General features: G+C 47.9%; 2 protein-coding genes across 2 annotated transcripts; both read right to left on the reverse strand.

The window, feature by feature from the left end:
- Window positions 1-310: 310 nt before the first annotated feature.
- Window positions 311-1,870, reverse strand: MGAT2 (alpha-1,6-mannosyl-glycoprotein 2-beta-N-acetylglucosaminyltransferase). Its single transcript, XM_075504010.1, has one exon. It carries the CDS (start codon window positions 1,767-1,769, stop codon window positions 438-440), a length of 1,332 nt encoding a protein of 443 aa, XP_075360125.1. The 5' UTR covers window positions 1,770-1,870; the 3' UTR covers window positions 311-437.
- Window positions 1,871-4,476: 2,606 nt separating this feature from the next.
- LRR1 (leucine rich repeat protein 1) lies at window positions 4,477-17,389 on the reverse strand. Its single transcript, XM_075504011.1, has 4 exons — window positions 17,064-17,389; window positions 16,860-16,958; window positions 11,909-12,636; window positions 4,477-9,285 (listed from the first exon to the last, which is right to left on the reverse strand). Exons 1-4 carry the CDS (start codon window positions 17,241-17,243, stop codon window positions 9,033-9,035), a joined length of 1,260 nt encoding a protein of 419 aa, XP_075360126.1. The 5' UTR covers window positions 17,244-17,389; the 3' UTR covers window positions 4,477-9,032.
- Window positions 17,390-18,708: the final 1,319 nt, after the last annotated feature.

The following is an 18,708-nucleotide window of genomic DNA, read 5'->3' on the forward strand; positions in this document are numbered from 1 at the left end:
GCAGCGTGCAAAGCCCGGCTCCCACCGGGGCTGGAGCTTGGGAGGGCTTGGTCCCCTCGCTCGCACCTCACCACCCCCAGCACGGCACCGTGGGCACCACCGCTCTGCCCGATGGGGGGAAAGCCCCACACCAGAGCACTATCAGCACCAGAAAAGACTGCTTAAATACAAGTTCTCTCCTCCTCCCAGTAAAGGCAGCAGCTGTCACTTTTTGCACTGGGGCTGCGATGCTGCTCTGAGCAGCCCAGCAGCAGCAAGGAACCCGCTTCCAAAACATGGTTGCCGAACATGAAAGATTACTATTTTGGGACACCTTTTACAAGAATGTTTATTCATATTAAAGCAAAAACCAAGTCATAAATGCTTTTTATACACGTGTGTGCCTGTAAAAGACAGTATGGAACAACTCAAAAAGAAAAAGGCTGCAAGAACGATCCTCACTGAAGTCTGCGGTAACTTTTACAGAGTTCGTGGTCCCTAATATCTCCCCACCCTCCGTTTTTCACATGAGGGGAAAGGGGTGCCATGGAGTACCTTTTACTGACACTCATCGTTTCGGGAAACAGGTACTGTTGGTTGCTGTTCAAGAGAGAGTCGATTTTGGCACTCTGGGTGGACGGTCTGCAGGATTTCTTGTGGTGCATGCCACAGTCCCCTGTGTGAAAAATCCTGGGGATTTCGGGAACCAGCACTTTCCAGAACTTTGGAAGACAAGAGACAGTCAAGTGCTGCAGAGTCCAGTCCCAGTTGTAGTCATCGTAGGTGCAGAACGCGTCCGTGCACTCGATGAGCTTCTGGTAGGTGTCTCTGCTGAAGGCCATGCCCATGTTGTGCTCGGTGGACTTCCACGTCTTCATCTCCACCTTGTCGGCACGGCCGGCGAAGCCGCCGCGGACGGGGCTGTAGGTGCCCAGGGAGACGATCTGGCACTCGGGGCACTCCCGCTCGCGCAGGGCCCAGAGCTTTTTGAGGACGTGGTAGAAGTCGGGCGCCAGGTAGTGGTCCTCCTCCAGGAAGAGGACGGGGCCGGCGTGCTCCTGCAGCGCCCGCACCCGCTCCCAGACGAAGTGCAGCTTCCACCACCAGTGGTGCTTGGTCTGGGAGAAGCGAGCTTCGCGGTAGTGCCCGAAGGAGTCGGGGTACTCGGCGTTGATGCAGCCCAGGCGCAGGGCGGCCGCCTTGCCCACGTCGCGGGGGCAGTCGCGGGGGTCGTGGCCGGGGAACTCGTGGGGGTAGAGCTGGATGCTGAAGGGGAAGAAGACCTGCAGGACGGGGCAGAAGTCCACGCTCGCCGCCAGCCGGTTGAGCTCCTCGGCCCACAGGTCGTGGCTCAACACCAGCAGCACGTTCTCCACTCCCGCCGCCCGCCGCAGCGACTCCAGCAGCAACCGCAGGTGCTCGGTTCGATCGTGCACCTGCACCACCAGCACCACGTCGGCGGCGGCGGACCGCGCCGGGAAGCGCCCGGCGTTCCGCACCGGTTGGTCGAAGTTCAACCGGTAAACGAGCGAGCGGTAACTCAACGTCCCGTTCTCACTCAGCAACGGCGCTGCCGGAGATGCGACCGAGGCGTTACCGGCGGGGCGGCGCGGCGGCGGCTCGCTGACCCGCGGCGGCTCCCCGGTGGTACCGGTACCGCCCCGCTGCTGCTGCTGCTGCTGCCGCCTCCGCCCGCCGCCTCCGCCACCGCTTCCCCACAGCGCCAGCGCGCAGACCGCCAGCACCAGCGCCAGCAGCAACACCTTCCGCTTGTAGATCCGCAGCCGCATCCTTCCCGGCGGCGGCGGCCGCCGCTCCCCGCCGCCCTCCCGCCGCCGCCGCCGCCGCCGCTGCTCCCGCAGGCAGCGCGCGCGCGCTGCCACCGCCCCACGGCGCACACGTCACCGCACGCCATAGGCCGCCGCTGCCGCCGCCGCCGCCGTTCTATTGGTCGCCGGCGCCGTCACTCGCCGCCGCTTCCGCCGGGGAGGTGGCGGGGGGGGGGGAACCGCGCAGCCGCCGCCCGCCATTACCTCGGCCGGGAGGCGGGCGACGCCGCGGGACGGGCTCGGAGAGCCCGTCCCGCGGCGTCGCCCGCCTCCCGGCCCCGGCCTGTCTCCTCCGAGAGCTTCCTTGCAAAGCTGCACGGTGATTGGTTAACGGTAATTGGGGAGGGGGGAGGTGTTAGTGATTAGTCAAAGCGCGGTGTGGCCGGAGGGTTGGAGAAGTGGGTGTGAGGAGAGGTGGGGGCTGGAATGGGGCCTCCGGTGGGTCGTTGGGGAAGTGGAAGGGGGGAAGAGAAGATGATTCTAGAATTGAGGAAATAATTCTCGAATTGCAAGGAGAAGGTAAGAAAAGGGCCCTAGATTTGCGGGAGTAAGACACAGAAGATAAAATCAGTCTAGATGTGCGAGAGTAAGGCACGAGAAGATAAAATCACTCTAGATGTGCGAGAGTAAGGCACAAGATTATAAAATCACTCTAGATTTGCGAGAGTAAGGCACAAGAAGATAAAATCACTCTAGATGTGCGAGAGTAAGGCACAAGATTATAAAATCACTCTAGATGTGCGAGAGTAAGACACGAGAAGATAAAATCACTCTAGATGTGCGAGAGTAAGGCACAAGAAAAAATCATTCTAGATGTGCGAGAGTAAGACACGAGAAGATAAAATCACTCTAGATGTGCGAGAGTAAGGCACAAGAAGATAAAATCACTCTAGATGTGCGAGAGTAAGGCACAAGATTATAAAATCACTCTAGATGTGCGAGAGTAAGACACGAGAAGATAAAATCACTCTAGATGTGCGAGAGTAAGACACGAGAAGATAAAATCACTCTAGATGTGCGAGAGTAAGGCACAAGATTATAAAATCACTCTAGATGTGCGAGAGTAAGGCACGAGAAGATAAAATCACTCTAGATGTGCGAGAGTAAGACACGAGAAGATAAAATCACTCTAGATGTGTGAGAGTAAGGCACGAGAAGATAAAATCACTCTAGATGTGCGAGAGTAAGGCACAAGATTATAAAATCACTCTAGATGTGCGAGAGTAAGACACGAGAAGATAAAATCACTCTAGATGTGCGAGAGTAAGGCACAAGAAAAAATCATTCTAGATGTGCGAGAGTAAGACACGAGAAGATAAAATCACTCTAGATGTGCGAGAGTAAGGCACAAGAAGATAAAATCACTCTAGATGTGCGAGAGTAAGGCACAAGATTATAAAATCACTCTAGATGTGCGAGAGTAAGACACGAGAAGATAAAATCACTCTAGATGTGCGAGAGTAAGACACGAGAAGATAAAATCACTCTAGATGTGCGAGAGTAAGGCACAAGATTATAAAATCACTCTAGATGTGCGAGAGTAAGGCACGAGAAGATAAAATCACTCTAGATGTGCGAGAGTAAGACACGAGAAGATAAAATCACTCTAGATGTGTGAGAGTAAGGCACGAGAAGATAAAATCACTCTAGATGTGCGAGAGTAAGGCACAAGATTATAAAATCACTCTAGATGTGCGAGAGTAAGACACGAGAAGATAAAATCACTCTAGATGTGCGAGAGTAAGGCACAAGAAAAAATCATTCTAGATGTGCGAGAGTAAGGCACGAGAAGATAAAATCATTCTAGATTTGCGAGAGTAAGACACGAGAAGATAAAATCACTCTAGATGTGCGAGAGTAAGGCATGAGAAGATAAAATCACTCTAGATGTGCGAGAGTAAGACACGAGAAGATAAAATCACTCTAGATGTGCGAGAGTAAGGCACGAGAAGATAATTCTACATTTGCGAGAATAAGGCACAAAAAGAAAAACATTCTAGATTGGTGAGAATAAGGCACGAGAAGATAAAATAATCCTAGATATGTGAGAATAAGGCATGAGAAGATAAAATAATTCTAGATATGCGAGAGTAAGGCATGAGATGATGAAATAATTCTAGATAGCTGAGAATAAGACATGAAAACAATTCTAGATTTGCAAGAATAAGACATGAGAAGATTAAACAATTCTAGATTTGCGAGAATAAGGCACGAGACGATAAAGCCATTCTAGAATGGCGAGAATAAGACGTGAGAAAGTCATTCTAGAATTGCAAGAATAAGCTAAGAAAATAATTCTAGGAGTGCAAGGATAAGACAAAATCATTCTACATTTGAAAGAATAAGATAATAAAATAGTTTTAGAATTGCAAGAATAAATTCTAGAATGGTAAGAATAAGAAATTAAGGCTAGGATTGCAAGGATAAGAAATTAATTTGAGATCTGCAAGAATAAATTTATTCTAGATTTGCAAGAATAATATATAAGGAGAAAATTCTAGAACTGCAGGAATACAAGAAAATAATTATAGGATTGCAAGAATAATACATTTAAAAATCACTCTAGAATTGCAAGAATACAAGAAAATAATTCTACATTGCAAGAATAATACGTAAGAATTCTAGAATTACAAGAATATAAGAAGACAATCATCCTAGAATTAGAATAATAATCTCTAATATGACAATCATTCTAAGACTACAAGAATAATCTGTAATAAAATAATTGTACAATTACAAATAACAGCAAGAACTACTCTCATAATTCTACACTTTGTGTCCCGGCCCCTCTCGGTAGGCACGGGCCAGTTGTGAAATTTGGTGACAATTTAATGCGTGTGCCCATGGTGTGGTGTGCTCCTGAGGGTCAGATACCACTGCCCACCCACGCAGGTCCTTGGGGCCTGCAGGAGGAGAGCTCTACCCCCACGGCTCCACTTTGTGCTCTCAGAAATTGTGCAAGTTTTGCTTCAAAAAGCTTTACAGCAGCTGTCCCTGAGCTGAGTCTGGGGATGACGGCGTCTGGCAGCCCCAGCGCGGGCTTCCAGGAGGCCCTGGACCCGTCAAGCTGCGGTGCGAAGGGCAGCGCTGCCACGTTCCAGCCCTCTCTAGGAGGAATTTCTGACCGTCTCTGCCTGCCTGCAGCAGCGCCCTGTGTCTCACAAGCACCCTGCCCCGGGTTTTGCTCAGTTTACAAGGGTCTCCCTTGCACCTCATCCCTTATAGCACTAAACCGCTGTTTTCAGGAGGCTACCACCTGCGCAGGGTGGTACCGATACATCCAGGTTTGGGGGTTCTTTATTGTTCAGTCTGGGTTAACGTCAGTACTCATTTCCATAATTCTAAGTATTTCTTGCCCCAAGAAGGCAGCCTCCACAGAGCCAGATTTAACATCTTGCACAGCCGTGGGTAAAACTCCGGCAACTGAAACACTGTCCAGCTGGGGTAACAGAGTTTCCCCATCACACAGGCAGCATACGGATAAACACATTAAAAATCACTTGGATAATGCAAAGTGGCATTGGCACAGCAAAATCTGGCCAATTAAAGAATGATCCAATCTGCTGCTAGCCCAGCTTGCAGCAGCATTCAGGAGTATCGAATCGAGATCCGCCTTCAAGGCTTTTTCCCCCAGATGAGATGGGTAAGTACAGGTTTCAATTGCATTTAAAAGCATCTCACATTAGACAGCGTCCGCAAATTCCGGGCAAGAGCCGTCAGTTGCTTTAATCCGGTGAGGCTAAGCCCCGCATTACTTGACTCTGCAGCGTCCAAAGCAAACATCAAACTTCTTGGGCACAACATTAACAGAAGGGACCAGAGCGATGCTTCTATGTTTAGGATACATTTTTAATGACAGTTTCACAGCTTGACCTTTGCTGAGCACAGCTGAGCTCTGCATAACTCCGCAAGTTTCTCCTAATCACTCGGGCACAATGGGTGGTTTTCAAGGGAGGCATTAAAAAAGAGCACTCCTTAAAAGAGAGAGGCTGGTCTCTGCAACGAAGTCAGTTTGATTCAATCAGATCACATTGCTACAAATAGGAAACACTGCATAGGAACCATACAGTTCGCCACAAGTACCATAAATGAGGTTGAATAGTTTCTTACAAGAACAATTTTTGCCTGGTCCCATTTTCTCTATGAAAAGCCCTAGACCCAGCAGTTGGGTCATGCACGCTCCTAGGCTTGCAATATCAGACGAGAACTATGCCTGTCTTTTGCCGTCTACAACGGCATCCACGCCTGCTAGTCCCCCTTTTCCCCAAATGAGCCCAGTGTGCCGATGAGAAGCGAGCTGAAGGAGATCCAAGAGACACCACGGTTGTCTTGCTGGCAGGCAAGGAAAACCGCTGGAGAAGATGCTCCTGAAAGGAACAATTTCTGCTCTGACTTTACCTAACTCTGAGGAACGACTTTGCTCTTGGCTCCTTCGCCACCTCCTGGCTGGCTGACAGCCGGCAATGCCGGCTCAGCAGAGCGCAGGCACGGAGCGCTGCAGCAGCCGCCCCGGCAATGCTGCTGCTGCCGCTTGCCCCGGCTGCTCATCCCTCTGCAGTCAGCAAGACTCAAACCCCAACTAACTCATCAAGCACCTTGCTGTCTCTGGGATGAAGCTGCAATCAGAGAACTTCACCCTACTGAGACAAATGCTTTGCAGCAGAGAGCAAGCTTGTTTATGGGGATTGCAAGACACTGAGAAAACAAAGTCGGCTGGAACGGGTTCCCAAGGGAACTTGGGGATAGTGTACACTCCTCTGACCCCTCTGCTTGGCTGCACAAGACTTTCCTTTTCCTCATCTTTTGTTGGAAGGTGGGAAAGCAGGGCGTTTAGAAAGCTCCTCCGCATGTTTGACCTCCATGGAGGCGGCGAGATTGCAGCACCCTGGGTATGTTGCTAGAAGGTGCTTTGGTATTAACACAGTGATGGCTGGGGAAGAACCTCTGCAGAACAGCACTCCAGCACGCTACCACCCTCCCCGCTGCCGTGTCAGCTGCTGTAGTTTCAGAGGATTAAGGGAAGGCAACTCAGTTTTGGGGGATGACATTTGCTTCAGAGACAACAGCAGCCCACTGTACACACATGGGATTTAAAAAAAACGAGCAGTACGTCCAGAGCTGCCAGCAAAATATTCCCATACAAAAAGCCCTTTCCCACAGGTCACAGCCCCCCTTTCATGCCAAGGGAGGTTGCACTCCTCTTCACGTTGGCCTTTAACCCCCCAGCTCATCCCTGCTCCCAGCACAGCAGGGCTTGGACAGGACTTCACAGCCTACCCCTCGCTAGCAGGCTGCTCGCCTCCTGGGCCACGCAGGTGCGGCTTCTTCCTCTGCCCAGCACAGCTGGCTCCCCTGGAAGGCTCTCAGCCACTGCACAGACACCCACACATCTGCATCTAAAATTCCTGAGGAGTCCCACAGGAGCCTAAATTTCTGTGTCTGCTCCACTTCCCTCCTCTTAATCATGCACTCCACCTAAAAGGTATTTTTCCAAATGAGTAATCTTCAGGCTGCTGCAATCAGGACGAGCTCTCTCTCCCTTTACAACAGCATTAGCACATGACTATTTAAAACCTCCCAGGGTTAGCTCTGCAGTGCTCTCCAAAGATCGGTGTTGAGGTAAACAGGCACACTTGGCTTCCTCCTTCACAAGTTCTCTGTAGTTGAAGAGCAACATAGAAGGAATGATTCATCCCAATCCTCCTGTAGTTGCGTAAAAGTTACTGCTTTACAAATACTGTATGAAGAGAACACAGTCAAGTTATTTTGACATTAGCAGAAAGTTTCAATGACACTCAATATTTCTAGAATAAAGGTTCCTCTTCCTCAGGAAAATGTGTCTCTTAGCCTTGTCAGAACAAAGCGCTTCAGCAGGAGTGCTTCAGTATTTATTTCTGCTGTGAATGTCTTGGATTAGTGAAGAGTTTGAAACTGATTATTTTACAACGTGGATGAAGGTTGTACTCAGGTAGGAGATGTTAAGTCATACCCGCAAGCCAGTACCTTCTTCCAAAGCCTGCTCCTGCCTTTCAGGCTGCTCTTCACCCTGTACATCGCACCTAGCTGTCACTTGAAGCCCAGTCTACATCAGTTCTGCACTCAGTAACTACAGATGTCTGGTTTTCCCATTGTAACTACATATAATTGCCACAGTGATGTGTTTTTCTATGACCCAAAGAGATGCAAAATGTGTAATTCACTCCTGGGCAGTCAATACCACTTCAAAAATAACAGAGTAACATGCTCCCTCCAAGCCATCATGTGTTCCAGGGCGTGGATGCCTAAAGACTTCTCAAGGGACTTTCGTTCCATGCTGTTTCAATACCCCAGCCAGGGACCAGCTGACAAGACATGAAATAAGGGTGCGGATACTCTCAAGTATGTCGGTATCTTCACCAGGAAAAAGGCCGGGAGCTAATCCCTAGAATACACTGGATGAAAACCTAATTAGAGAAAACAGAATTCACATGTACATAGAGGATTTCAAAATTTAATAAGTTGACACAGTGAACAATTCACTAATCTTTAAAATGTGAGAGTTAAGAAACAAAGTTTAGGTCACATATTTAGAAAACACATTTCTTGTATAACAAAGAGATAAAACCAAAAACATTTGCTCCGGTAAAAAACCAGCAATGCTGGTCCCTGCTTGAAGTGAGAACGCTGTAACAGAACTTTTTAAAAAGAAGCACCTGGAATTACATGACCAGTTTTGAACTGCTCACACCGTAATTTCTTCTCATAGCAGCCTACCAAGTTGCTCTACAGTAAACAAGTCAGGAAGAGTCCAGTCCAGTGATAAAGTCAACGCAGTTGTCTTCTGTAGCCAGAGTTCAGAGCCTCAAGTGTAAGCAAGCAAAGCAGTGTGATATACGCTCACCTTCCTTCTAGCAAGAAGAGACCACTTACGCCAAAACAAAGAAAATTGTTGTGATACTCTGAAAAAAGTCACAGTAATAGGAAAAAGAAAGCAAAATACATTTTAAGGAAGATTAATTTGAACTAAGCATCGCTTTTTATTCCAACGAAAGAGAGATTCTAGCAGTGGAGGAACAGAGTCAGGCCACCGGATAAGGCTGACAGTGCCCCCTCACTGCAGGACTGACATTTGCTATCTGCAGCAAAAGCCCTATGACAGCATGTGTGGGTAACAGGCAGAAAACAATTTCAGGCTCCTCCGTCACTGGACAGAACTTCAGGCAGAGCTTTTGAGCCCATTAATGATCACCTGTTACTCTGCAGGTACCTATCCAGGAACTGGGAATAGCAGTCTAGAGAACAGAAGTAGCAGATGATGGGTGCTTCCGTACCTCCCATGTTATCCACGAGGACCACGGTGTGAGCTACGTGATGGAGATTCATGGTCACCGTGATCTGAATGAAGCTGCTCAGACAGGCGCTTCCACACTGGCATGTTTTAGCCACTTCCAGATCTTCACAAAGGTGAGAAGGAAGGAGATGACAACCATAAGGGATTCTGTTGAACAAGAGGAGTAAGTGTGAATTCACTACAAAATTAACCACTGTCACTCAAACACAGTGACATGCCATATGCACCAGTTGGAAGAAACACCTTTCTGAGATGATAGACAAGGCAAATCTGAAATTTTGCCACTTGTAATATTGGACTGGTTAGGAATTAAACGCCACTTTCCAAGACAGTCACTATAAACATGCAACCATGTTACTGACCCCTAAGTAGCAAGGACCTGAACTCCAGAAGACACTGCAACAAGAACTAGGGAGTTCACACAAATCGTAACAGCCTGTACCACAGCGATAGAGAATGAGAGATAGAGAATTTAAAAGAAGATTAAGAATAATGAGACAACAGGGCACACATCTGCTCTTCCCTCACATTAGCCAGGAAGATCACTGTATTTCATCCCGGCCTGATAAGGCAACTGCAATTTACTCCTCACTCTCTAACATGAAGAAGTGGTAGTAGCATAAAAACACTGTATCCAAAGGAAATGAGATAAAATGAGCCTTTTTACAGTAGTACTACATTGCAGACAATAAATCAAGGTTCTCTTGATATACCTCTTTTTTCAGCCATCATGTCAATAATGACATTCAGTGACAGGAACAAGAATTACTTCTTTTTAAATTCACAGCAGAGTGGCATTGTGTTTGGGGTACAAAATAAATAATTTCACTGAAGTACTTTGTCAAGTTAACTTCAGAGTGTGGGTATCACCAGTGCCCAGCTGTCACTCGAAACTCACAGAATAGGTCTCACTGACTCACATCCTGACTACACCTACATATTCCCAATTCTTTCTATATACCATCATTCACATAGCTAAGACTCCTGTGGGGTTTTTTTTCACCACCTCAATTTCAGGACATCCTTTTTTCCGGTCAGGACAAGCATAATCACAGCTCTGGTACTTGCCCAGCATGCCACTATGAAGACTGATTTCCAAATGTTTGCTTTTGTGTCTTCCCTCCTTCTGTTTTCTTCCTTTCTCGAGGTTTTTACAGTCCATCATCACTCCCATTTCTCATGCTTTGTTAATTCTCACCTCCAGTGAATGTCAGACAGAGTGTCTGTTGCCCACTTGTTAGACTTTTTCTTTTCCATTTAAGATAATCGGGATCACTCTGACCAATGCTGTCTCCTAATAATCACAGACTGTTTTCATTGCCCTTCGTCTCACTGAGACTCCTGGAGCAGAAAGCCTTTTTTGCTGTGTGATGCTGTTTTTTTAAAGCCTGCTGTGTGGGGTCCAGGCGCTATGTTAATGACTAGGGATCCTTAGGTACTCCAGTAATGCAGCTGAGCACCAAAATCTGACCAGTGTCGAGGGATTGTATTCTCCAGAAAAAAGCATGCCTTAATAATATTTATATCAAAACCACTGCAATTTATATAAAGTTGGGAAAGGAGACACATGGAGTTTAATTACGCCAATAAAATCAGCAAGGTCAGAAGCGGGTAAGATTTGAACCAGAACATTTGGCTGCTCAGCTCATTTCAAGGGTGTGCCCTGCGTGCCTGTGGACACCTTTAGCACAGGCTTCTGAGCAATTAACCCAGGTTTACAGGGCGCTCCCCACCCCCAAGGCAGGAATGGGAACAGAATGTAGATTAGGAACACTTCAAGTCTGTCTCTCACCCCCTTTCTGTACCCGTGACTCTTTTCCATCTTCTTGCTCCCTTTTCCACCCAGAACAGGGTGGGAGTAGCAGCAGCTGGTACCGGAAGGATCACAGGCAGCGGCATGCAGGCAGAGCTATGTAAGCGGTGTGGGGGAAGGGGAGAAAACTGATAACAAATAGCAGCCTGGCAAGGGTGATGTTTACTTGGTGAAATAATAATTTTAAAGTTACCTCAGAACTGGGCTTCTCTGTATAAGACAGAACACCCTCACTCCAACACCAACGGAAATTAACAGCTCAAGGAAAACCTAAGATAAGGGAGAAGCCTGCAGTAGGTAATGCCAACTACAGCGTGACATTCACCCTCTGAGAAGTCACCTCGCGGTACCTTTCTAACACTACTCAGCTTGTCCCACGTCAAGCAGAGGCAGACTGATGCATGTCTGTAATTAGGAGCTGTATTGTAGAAGGTAACCTTTTTCCAACATGCTATTCTCACGCAGGAAGGGATAAGCACAGGCTAATGGGTATTACACACAGTTTTAGTGTACTTTAATGTGAGCACAAGATGAAGGGCAACCATGTTTGAAGGCATTTTCCAAGCTAGAGCCCAACACAAAGTACAATCGGTGCCACCAAATCCACTGTAATGTAAGCTCCTCAGTACAAAATTCCAGAGTGGTTCAGGGTTGTAGAACTGATTCTCTTTTCCCATGGTTGGGCAAGAATATTCTGTTACGGTGCCCCCATTTTGTGGATAAAAACATTTCAACCTATAGCTTTCTCTAAGTGCTTCCAAGTCACCAATTTACTGCGTTATCCTGTATAACAAAGGGATGATTTTACAAGTGGAATTCAAAGCAACTTTAACCTTACGATTCTTAATAGGTGAAGAGCGATAGCCACTGACAGGAAAAAAACCCACAAGTCAGGAAAGTTTAGACTCGACACGTTTGAAACGGAGTAGGTGCAATGTGTACCCGTCATGCTCTTACCTGTAATTTATGGTTGCTCTTGCAGCACACTCTAATAAAGTCAATGGTATTTTCAGTTGTATGTTGGGAACAAGCGGATTAGGCTGTTCGAAAGGATTTCCAAAGAGATCCAGGTTCTCAAGACAGAGTTTCCTAAAATCACTGGGCAAGAAAGGAAGTTTGTTTCGAGCTGCTGACAGAAAGCGTAGATGATCTAACTGGCCAATCTTGAATGGCAACCTAATCAACTCATTGTCATCAAGCTTTAAATTAACGAGTTCTCGCAGCTGGCAAAACTGAATTGGAAGTGCTTTAATTTTGTTTTGGCTCAGGTCCAAGAACTGAAGAGATTTCTGAAGGGTGGAGTTGCACAGAGCCGCACTGAAAGACTCCAGGTGATTGTCGTGCAAATTAAGCTCCTGAAGACAGATCAGGTCACCAATAGTAGCTGGCAGCTGCTTAATATGATTATGACTTAGGTCTAGTTTTCGGAGTTTCTTCAAGCAAAGCACACGCATGTCGATCCGAGCAAGTTTGCAGTACGAGGCTTGGAGGTGCTCGAGGGAGTAAGGAAAGTTTTTGGTGAGAGGATAGTCCCTTCTTGAAGTGATGATCATTTTTGTCTTAGGTTTTTCAACTTCCGAGGTCTTTGCTGGTACCAAAGCTGAGAGCGGGAGAGATCCTATGTCGGTCCCTTGGTGAGCCAGTCTCACAGCTGAAAGGAAATTCTTTAAATTGCTGGCATTTGCCTACAGGAAAACACAAATGTGGAATTAAAAGGTCATTATTCTTCTGCTCATTTGTACTCACACTTTCTGAACTGTTTTGTACATGTATCAGGAGATACTAACTCAGTAGGGCCATGAAATGGGAAAGGGAAACAACTCCGGCTTATTAGGTTGACGTGCTGTTTACAGTATTTAAGAACAAATGGCATGCAATTTGAATAAGTTATGACCTCTCTGAATAATCTAGATCAAACAAACTGTGCGGCATTACTCAGGAAAGGAACAAAGCACTGAATTCACAGCTGAAAATAAAGCAGAAAAAAAAGCCTGATGCACTGTGATCTTCCTAACCTGCAACATGATAAAGGAACAATTTATAAAAACACATGCGGGGAAATCAGAGATCTAAAACTTGAGGCAATAGAAGCTGAGGTTAAATTTAACATAAAGGAAGGTGGGAAGCTTCAAGGCAGGTTAAGTAAGTGCTTCTTGTCACATACAGCTCTGGTTGTGCCAGCATGAAATGAGGATAATTATTTGCAGTCCTTCTGCAAACAACTGACTAATACTGCTTTAGGTGGGATATAATATAATGGCAGTAGGGACAGAGAGTCAAATTAATGGAGTACCAGATGACCTGTATTTTAAATAGAGATCAAGGAAGCTGTGATACGTTTGTTGTACCGATACAATTAGGTTTTACGAATAACAGGGTAACCGAATGTTTCTCTTCTAAATTTCCCAGCAAGTCTCTACTCGAGCTGACGTGCAAGGTGAATTAGGTGAATTATAAAACAAAAAGCATGATGCATCCATACAAGTAAGTCATCTCTCATTGAGGAAAGGACAAACTTGGAGTTTTGGCATGGCTCTGAGAGTTGAGGAGTTTGCACTCTGTTCCCAGCTGTAACTTGCCCAAGGGTAGTGACACCCATTTCTGTACCTGAAAGACAATTTGGTCCTAAATGTATTTGTTTATACCAAAGCCTAGAGTGTCCAGAACTAGCTTACATAATATGCTATAAGCACCTAGCACAACAGAGCAATAATCTTGGTGACTTCTGGAAGCTAATGTGATATAAAGACAGACAATAAAGGTCAAACATATTTGATTACATCAGTAACCTAAAATGATTATTCTCCTTAAGCATCCCATGCACATCTGTTCTCTTAACTCCTGATGTGAGATCCTCCAGAGATGGGGAAGTTGCATGCCAAAAACTTTTTTATCCAAGACCACCAAGGTTCATTATCTCTGCCAATCTAACTAAAACATTTAGCTATGGGACTCCCCCTAACTCCCCCTAAAACAAAGGCAGTTTTGTCATGATTCCGAGGGTAATAAATAGCTAACTAGATTTGGAAGTAAGGAGAAAAAAAGCCCTCCACATCTGTAAAGACCAAGTAAAATACATAACTATACATTAGAATTGAGTTACAGGCGGTATTTCTTTGATCTCAAAGCATGAGATGCAACAGATACCTGTTTCTTGTAGCCAAAAGTTCTAGGTTGTTAAGAATAAGTTTATGGGCTGTTCACATAACTTCAAAAATAAGAGTACTTTGTGTTCTGGATCCTTGAGACAAATTTCCTCCACAATACCTTTGTAAAGGCAATGTAGTATCTGTAAACCTTGCTGTTGAGAAACCCTGAGTATGTTGAGAAAAATACTAAGACACATCTAAGAAAAAAAGCAAAGAATTAGTTTCAAGAGCTCAGGACACAATTTTCTGCCACAAGTCTGAAATCTCAGCCACAGAAAAGATATCGGAAAAAGAGATTAATCTGCATTGATGCCTTGTAAGTCCCTTGTTTCAGAACTCAATGAATGATGACAAGGCAATCAGAGATTACACGGATTTCAGACCTTGTGTGCAATGCAGCAGGCACAGGCTTGCTGAAGGAAAAAAAAAAACCCCACGGTGACTTTATTATTTTTGCTCCAGGGTTGAATGCTCCAGCCCAATGTTTCTCAATTTCTGATGTGGCTGAACGCAGCAAATCGCACCGCCTGGCAGAATACAAAGAGTGGGGTTTTGCATGGTAGTTGCACACAATCGGTATAGTCACACCTGGAAATCTCTTTTCTACAAAGCTTTTGTCCATCTGTAAGAGTTAAGAAGCCTTTCTGTAATGAAATTATGAAAGACTAGCAGAAACACTATGGAAAAATTATCAATAATCTTAAATTGGGTTTCTGGATTTGGAACATTTAAGAGGAATATATATTATCACTGGCTTTGGAAGAATTCAGTGGATTTGTTCCTGGAGCTTGACAGTATGAGGGCGAGCCTTATGTTAAAAATGGGGAGCGAGGATCTAGCCTCCTCGGAGCAACTCTGGTCATTATTCTAATTCCTGTTTCATTAGATTTGGTTGAGACTTTCTTTTCAGTCTAACAACGTTGTGGGCTATCTTATCAAACAGAAAACAACAGATGTAGTTCTTAACTAAATTACTACCCACGCTGAAGGAATGTCTGTTGCACAGTTTCCTTACAGGCCCTATAAAGGGTCTAAATTAGATCTTGTAGCACTAAGACACAGACCTTTCCTCTCTAATTTTATACTACTAGTAGATCTTCTTATAACAGGCCTGCTTTTCTACCTTTGCTCCAAGACAAACTTTTTGACTTCTCGCACTTCAGCAGAAATGCTCAGAGTAAAGGATGTAGACATTTTGGATCTAACGCAACACACCTGAGTTTTCTTTTTTGCAAGATACAGAGCACATTTGCTTCTGACAAGAAAAAATTGCATTTGGACACACACTACTTCTTTTATATTTAACCCTGTAACGCAAACTGCTCTCTTCATCAAATTAAGGTTGCTTTCCTTACCACCACAGCCTTCGCTCTTGCACAGACAAGGTATTTCCAGATCCCCATAGCACTGTGCCACATTCTGCAAAATCGTGGGCTACCACAACTATATTCAGGCTTATATTCAGTTGTTGGTCTTATTCCCAATACACTAAGTGCTTTTTCTTTCTTGCTGGGTCATATTTGTTTTCTTTTCAGTAAGTCACTGTCCTGAGTACAGATTCATCTACCTTGTTTCTCAAGCAGACCTTGCAGCCTGCCCCGAGCTCCACGCTACTCTGGCAAGACTGTTGTCGGTGTCCATTGCAGCTGCAGTTGAAACACACCCTGTGCATTTCTCCTTAGACAGGCCCTTTGAGAAAGCATTCTGCTTGTGAAGGAGTAAGTTCACCACTCATAATTATGGCTGCTCAGTCTGACATCACTGAAATTATTAAAGGATCTCCTTCAGGCTAAACAATCAGAGTTGCAACAGAAAGTCAAAGAGATTTTCCAAACAAAAAAATCAGAATTATTTGCTTTTATTTACACATTCTAACTATAAGGTCTTAGAAAAGCTGTCCTGCTTTCCTCTTCTACAAGGCTACAAAAGATTACTGGAACAGGCACAGAACAAAAACTTAACAACATAAAAATTGAATGTTAATATGTGATTTTCTTTCTTTCGTGAGTTTAGCATTACTAAAAACACTTTACAGCTTCCAAACATCCTATGAACTGTAAATAAATACATTGGTGAGTCCTACTATCAGCTAAGCATTAAGGCGAGATGGTGCCTGTACTGCTGATCCATACCATGTGTCTCCAGCTTTGAAAACCACAGTGGGCACACTGCTTGTCCACCAAGATAAGAGCATTATCCATTTTTTTTCAGTAGACTATAAGCAATAACTGTTTCATAGAATTTACAGTCAAAGAGCAAGATATTGTATCATAGAGATGAAAAAAGTTGCTTCTCTCTAAACAACCGACGAAGAACAACATGAAAAATGGACTTTTCTGCTCCTGCTGTTTCTCCAGAGGGAGCAGAAGAAGGGAGAATCAGAACACAGCCCAGCAAAGAAGCTGGGCCCACCCTTCCTGGCAGAAAAGGAGTGAGGTCCCTTAAATTTCCCTTTTTGCTGTAGCCTGTTAAGGGCATACAAAGCCAAGCTCCTTCATGCTTCCTCGCTTTCATCTCCTATGCCAAAGTTGTGGCAGATCAAAGACGACTAGTAAGACAAGACTTAGTCGCTGCATGGCACTTGTCGACGGACCCCAAGCAGACAGCCAGGGGACCCACCGCGGCCCGTCCAGCACGGTCCAGGAGCAGACCCCGGCGAGCCACCCTGCCGCCTCCACACGCCGCTCGGTTTCGAGCACGGGCACGGCACCGACTCCTCGTCGGTGTCCCGGGCCGCCAGCCGCGGCCGCCGCACCCACCTTGCTGAGGCAGACGTCCACGGCGGGCTCCCGGAGGCGCACGGTGGCCTTGCCCTCCTCCACGAACCGGGTGAAGAACCGCTCGATGTTCTCCTGCACCTACGAGCACAGCGAGCGCTCAGCAGCCGGGACGAAGGGACCCGCCCCGGTCCCGGTCCCCCCCCCCCCCCGCGCCCCGGCTCCCCCCGGCGCCGCCGTTCCCACCTTGTAGCGAGCGCCGGCCCGGTCCCGCGCCGTGCACACCATGAGGTAAACGCCGCCGCCCCGCGCCCGTCCGGGCGGGCGGCCGAGCGAAAGGAGCGCCCTGGTGCCGCGGCCGCGGCCCCGCAGCCCGCAGGTGGGCAGGAGCCGGCTGACCACCTCCACCTCGCACTGCAGCCGCATCGCCACCCGCCCCGCCGCCGACCAACGGCCCGCTCGGCGGCGGCCGGGCGGCGCGGCGCCACCCGGGGGCCTCCCGCGCTCTCCGCGCACAGGCGCCCGCCGCGATGCCTGGCTCCCGTGGCTCCCGCCGGCCGGCCGCCCGCCGCCGCCGGCCAGGGGGCACGGAGCCGCCCGGCGGAAGGGCTCGCAGGGCGGGAAGGGAGGGCGGCGGTGGCGGCGGCGGCGGCACCGGCACCGGCAGCACCAGCAGCCGCGGGCAGCCCGAGCCAGGGGCCTTCAGCGCGGGGCTGTGCGCCAGCGCCCCCTGGAGGAGGCAGGCGGCCGGCTCGGCTCGGCTCGGCTCGGCTCGGCTCGGCTCGGCTCGGCTCGGCTCGGCTCGGCTCGGCTCGGCTCGGCGGGAAGCGTCGAGGGCGGCAGCGGGCGTGAGGGGCCACGGAGAGAACCGCGGGGGCGGCGGGTGTGAGCGGACATGGAGGAGCTGAGGGGACGGCGGGTGTGCGGGGTCACGGGGGAGCAGCCCTGTGGGCACGCTGGTCCCTGATGCCCGCTGGGCTCGGTGACCAGGGGACACCAGGGGCGGCACACCGCCCATGCTGGCAGCAGCGAGGAGCCCAGGCCAGGGTGTGAGGAACACGGAACAGGGCAGGCGGGTTGCCCGGCTTCAGTGGCGGGATGTGGCTGCTGACCGGGGCGAGCGGCTCTATGCTGCAGGTCCAGCACCACAGGCACATCTTTTGGGCAATTTCTACAGTTGTGGTATGTAACAGAGGAATACAAGAAGGTTTACAAGAAATCCCTCTGTGTGTTCATTTGCAAAGGTACCAGCACTCCCAGCACTCCCTCTGAAGTTCTGCCCAGCGCAGTGACAGCAGAAACGACTGCCACTGACAGAGCATCACCTCAGTGATGGCCTCCTGTCCGCAGCGTGGCGGGGCTGGGTCAGCCAAAGGGTGGGTGTGCTGCTAGAAGAGGCTCAGGTAACACCACCAGAAACAAGAGTCGCGGGCGTTCAGAAACCAAGCTTCGGTAAAAAGCCACGTTGTGACGTGCAGTTGCCATTTGGTTGATTTAGATGCCGGTGCCACTCTTTATCCTCCGCCTACTCTGGTAACGGCACCTCAGACTTTCTCAACAACAGGAGAACACGGGGCCTTATGAAACACTCATTACCAAAATAACAGGGAGAAATTCGATAAAGTGAAAACTTTGAAAAATTAAAGAATTCACAATGTAAAAGTGGATTGGTAGAGATAGGGCAGGTTGGGAATCTCCAATAGTGAAATTTCAGCATTGGGGAAGAGTTGCTTTAAGCTCGGGTGTGGTAGAAATCGGAATAATACCACTGAATTTAACAGAACTCCTGGCTCGAAGGCGCAAGGCGGGTGGAAACCATCCCCTCTGGGCGCAGGGACCGGGCTGTTCCCTGCGGGGCCGCGGTGGGCCAAGGCACGGCTGCCATCACGGC

The sequence above is a fragment of the Mycteria americana genome, chromosome 5, assembly GCF_035582795.1.
Source record: "Mycteria americana isolate JAX WOST 10 ecotype Jacksonville Zoo and Gardens chromosome 5, USCA_MyAme_1.0, whole genome shotgun sequence".
In the NCBI taxonomy this organism is placed as follows: Eukaryota; Metazoa; Chordata; class Aves; order Ciconiiformes; family Ciconiidae; genus Mycteria; species Mycteria americana.

Excerpts from the sequence above, each read along its gene's own strand:
- MGAT2 (XM_075504010.1), bottom strand. The coding sequence starts at position 1,769 with ATGCGGCTGCGGATCTACAAGCGGAAGGTGTTGCTGCTGGCGCTGGTG.
- LRR1 (XM_075504011.1), bottom strand. The coding sequence starts at position 17,243 with ATGCGGCTGCAGTGCGAGGTGGAGGTGGTCAGCCGGCTCCTGCCCACC. Across the intron at positions 16,959-17,063 it reads GGGCCGGCGCTCGCTACAAG|GTGCAGGAGAACATCGAGCG; the intron begins GTGGGAACGGCG and ends CTGTGCTCGTAG. Across the intron at positions 9,286-11,908 it reads AGAGCAACCATAAATTACAG|AATCCCTTATGGTTGTCATC; the intron begins GTAAGAGCATGA and ends CTTGTTCAACAG.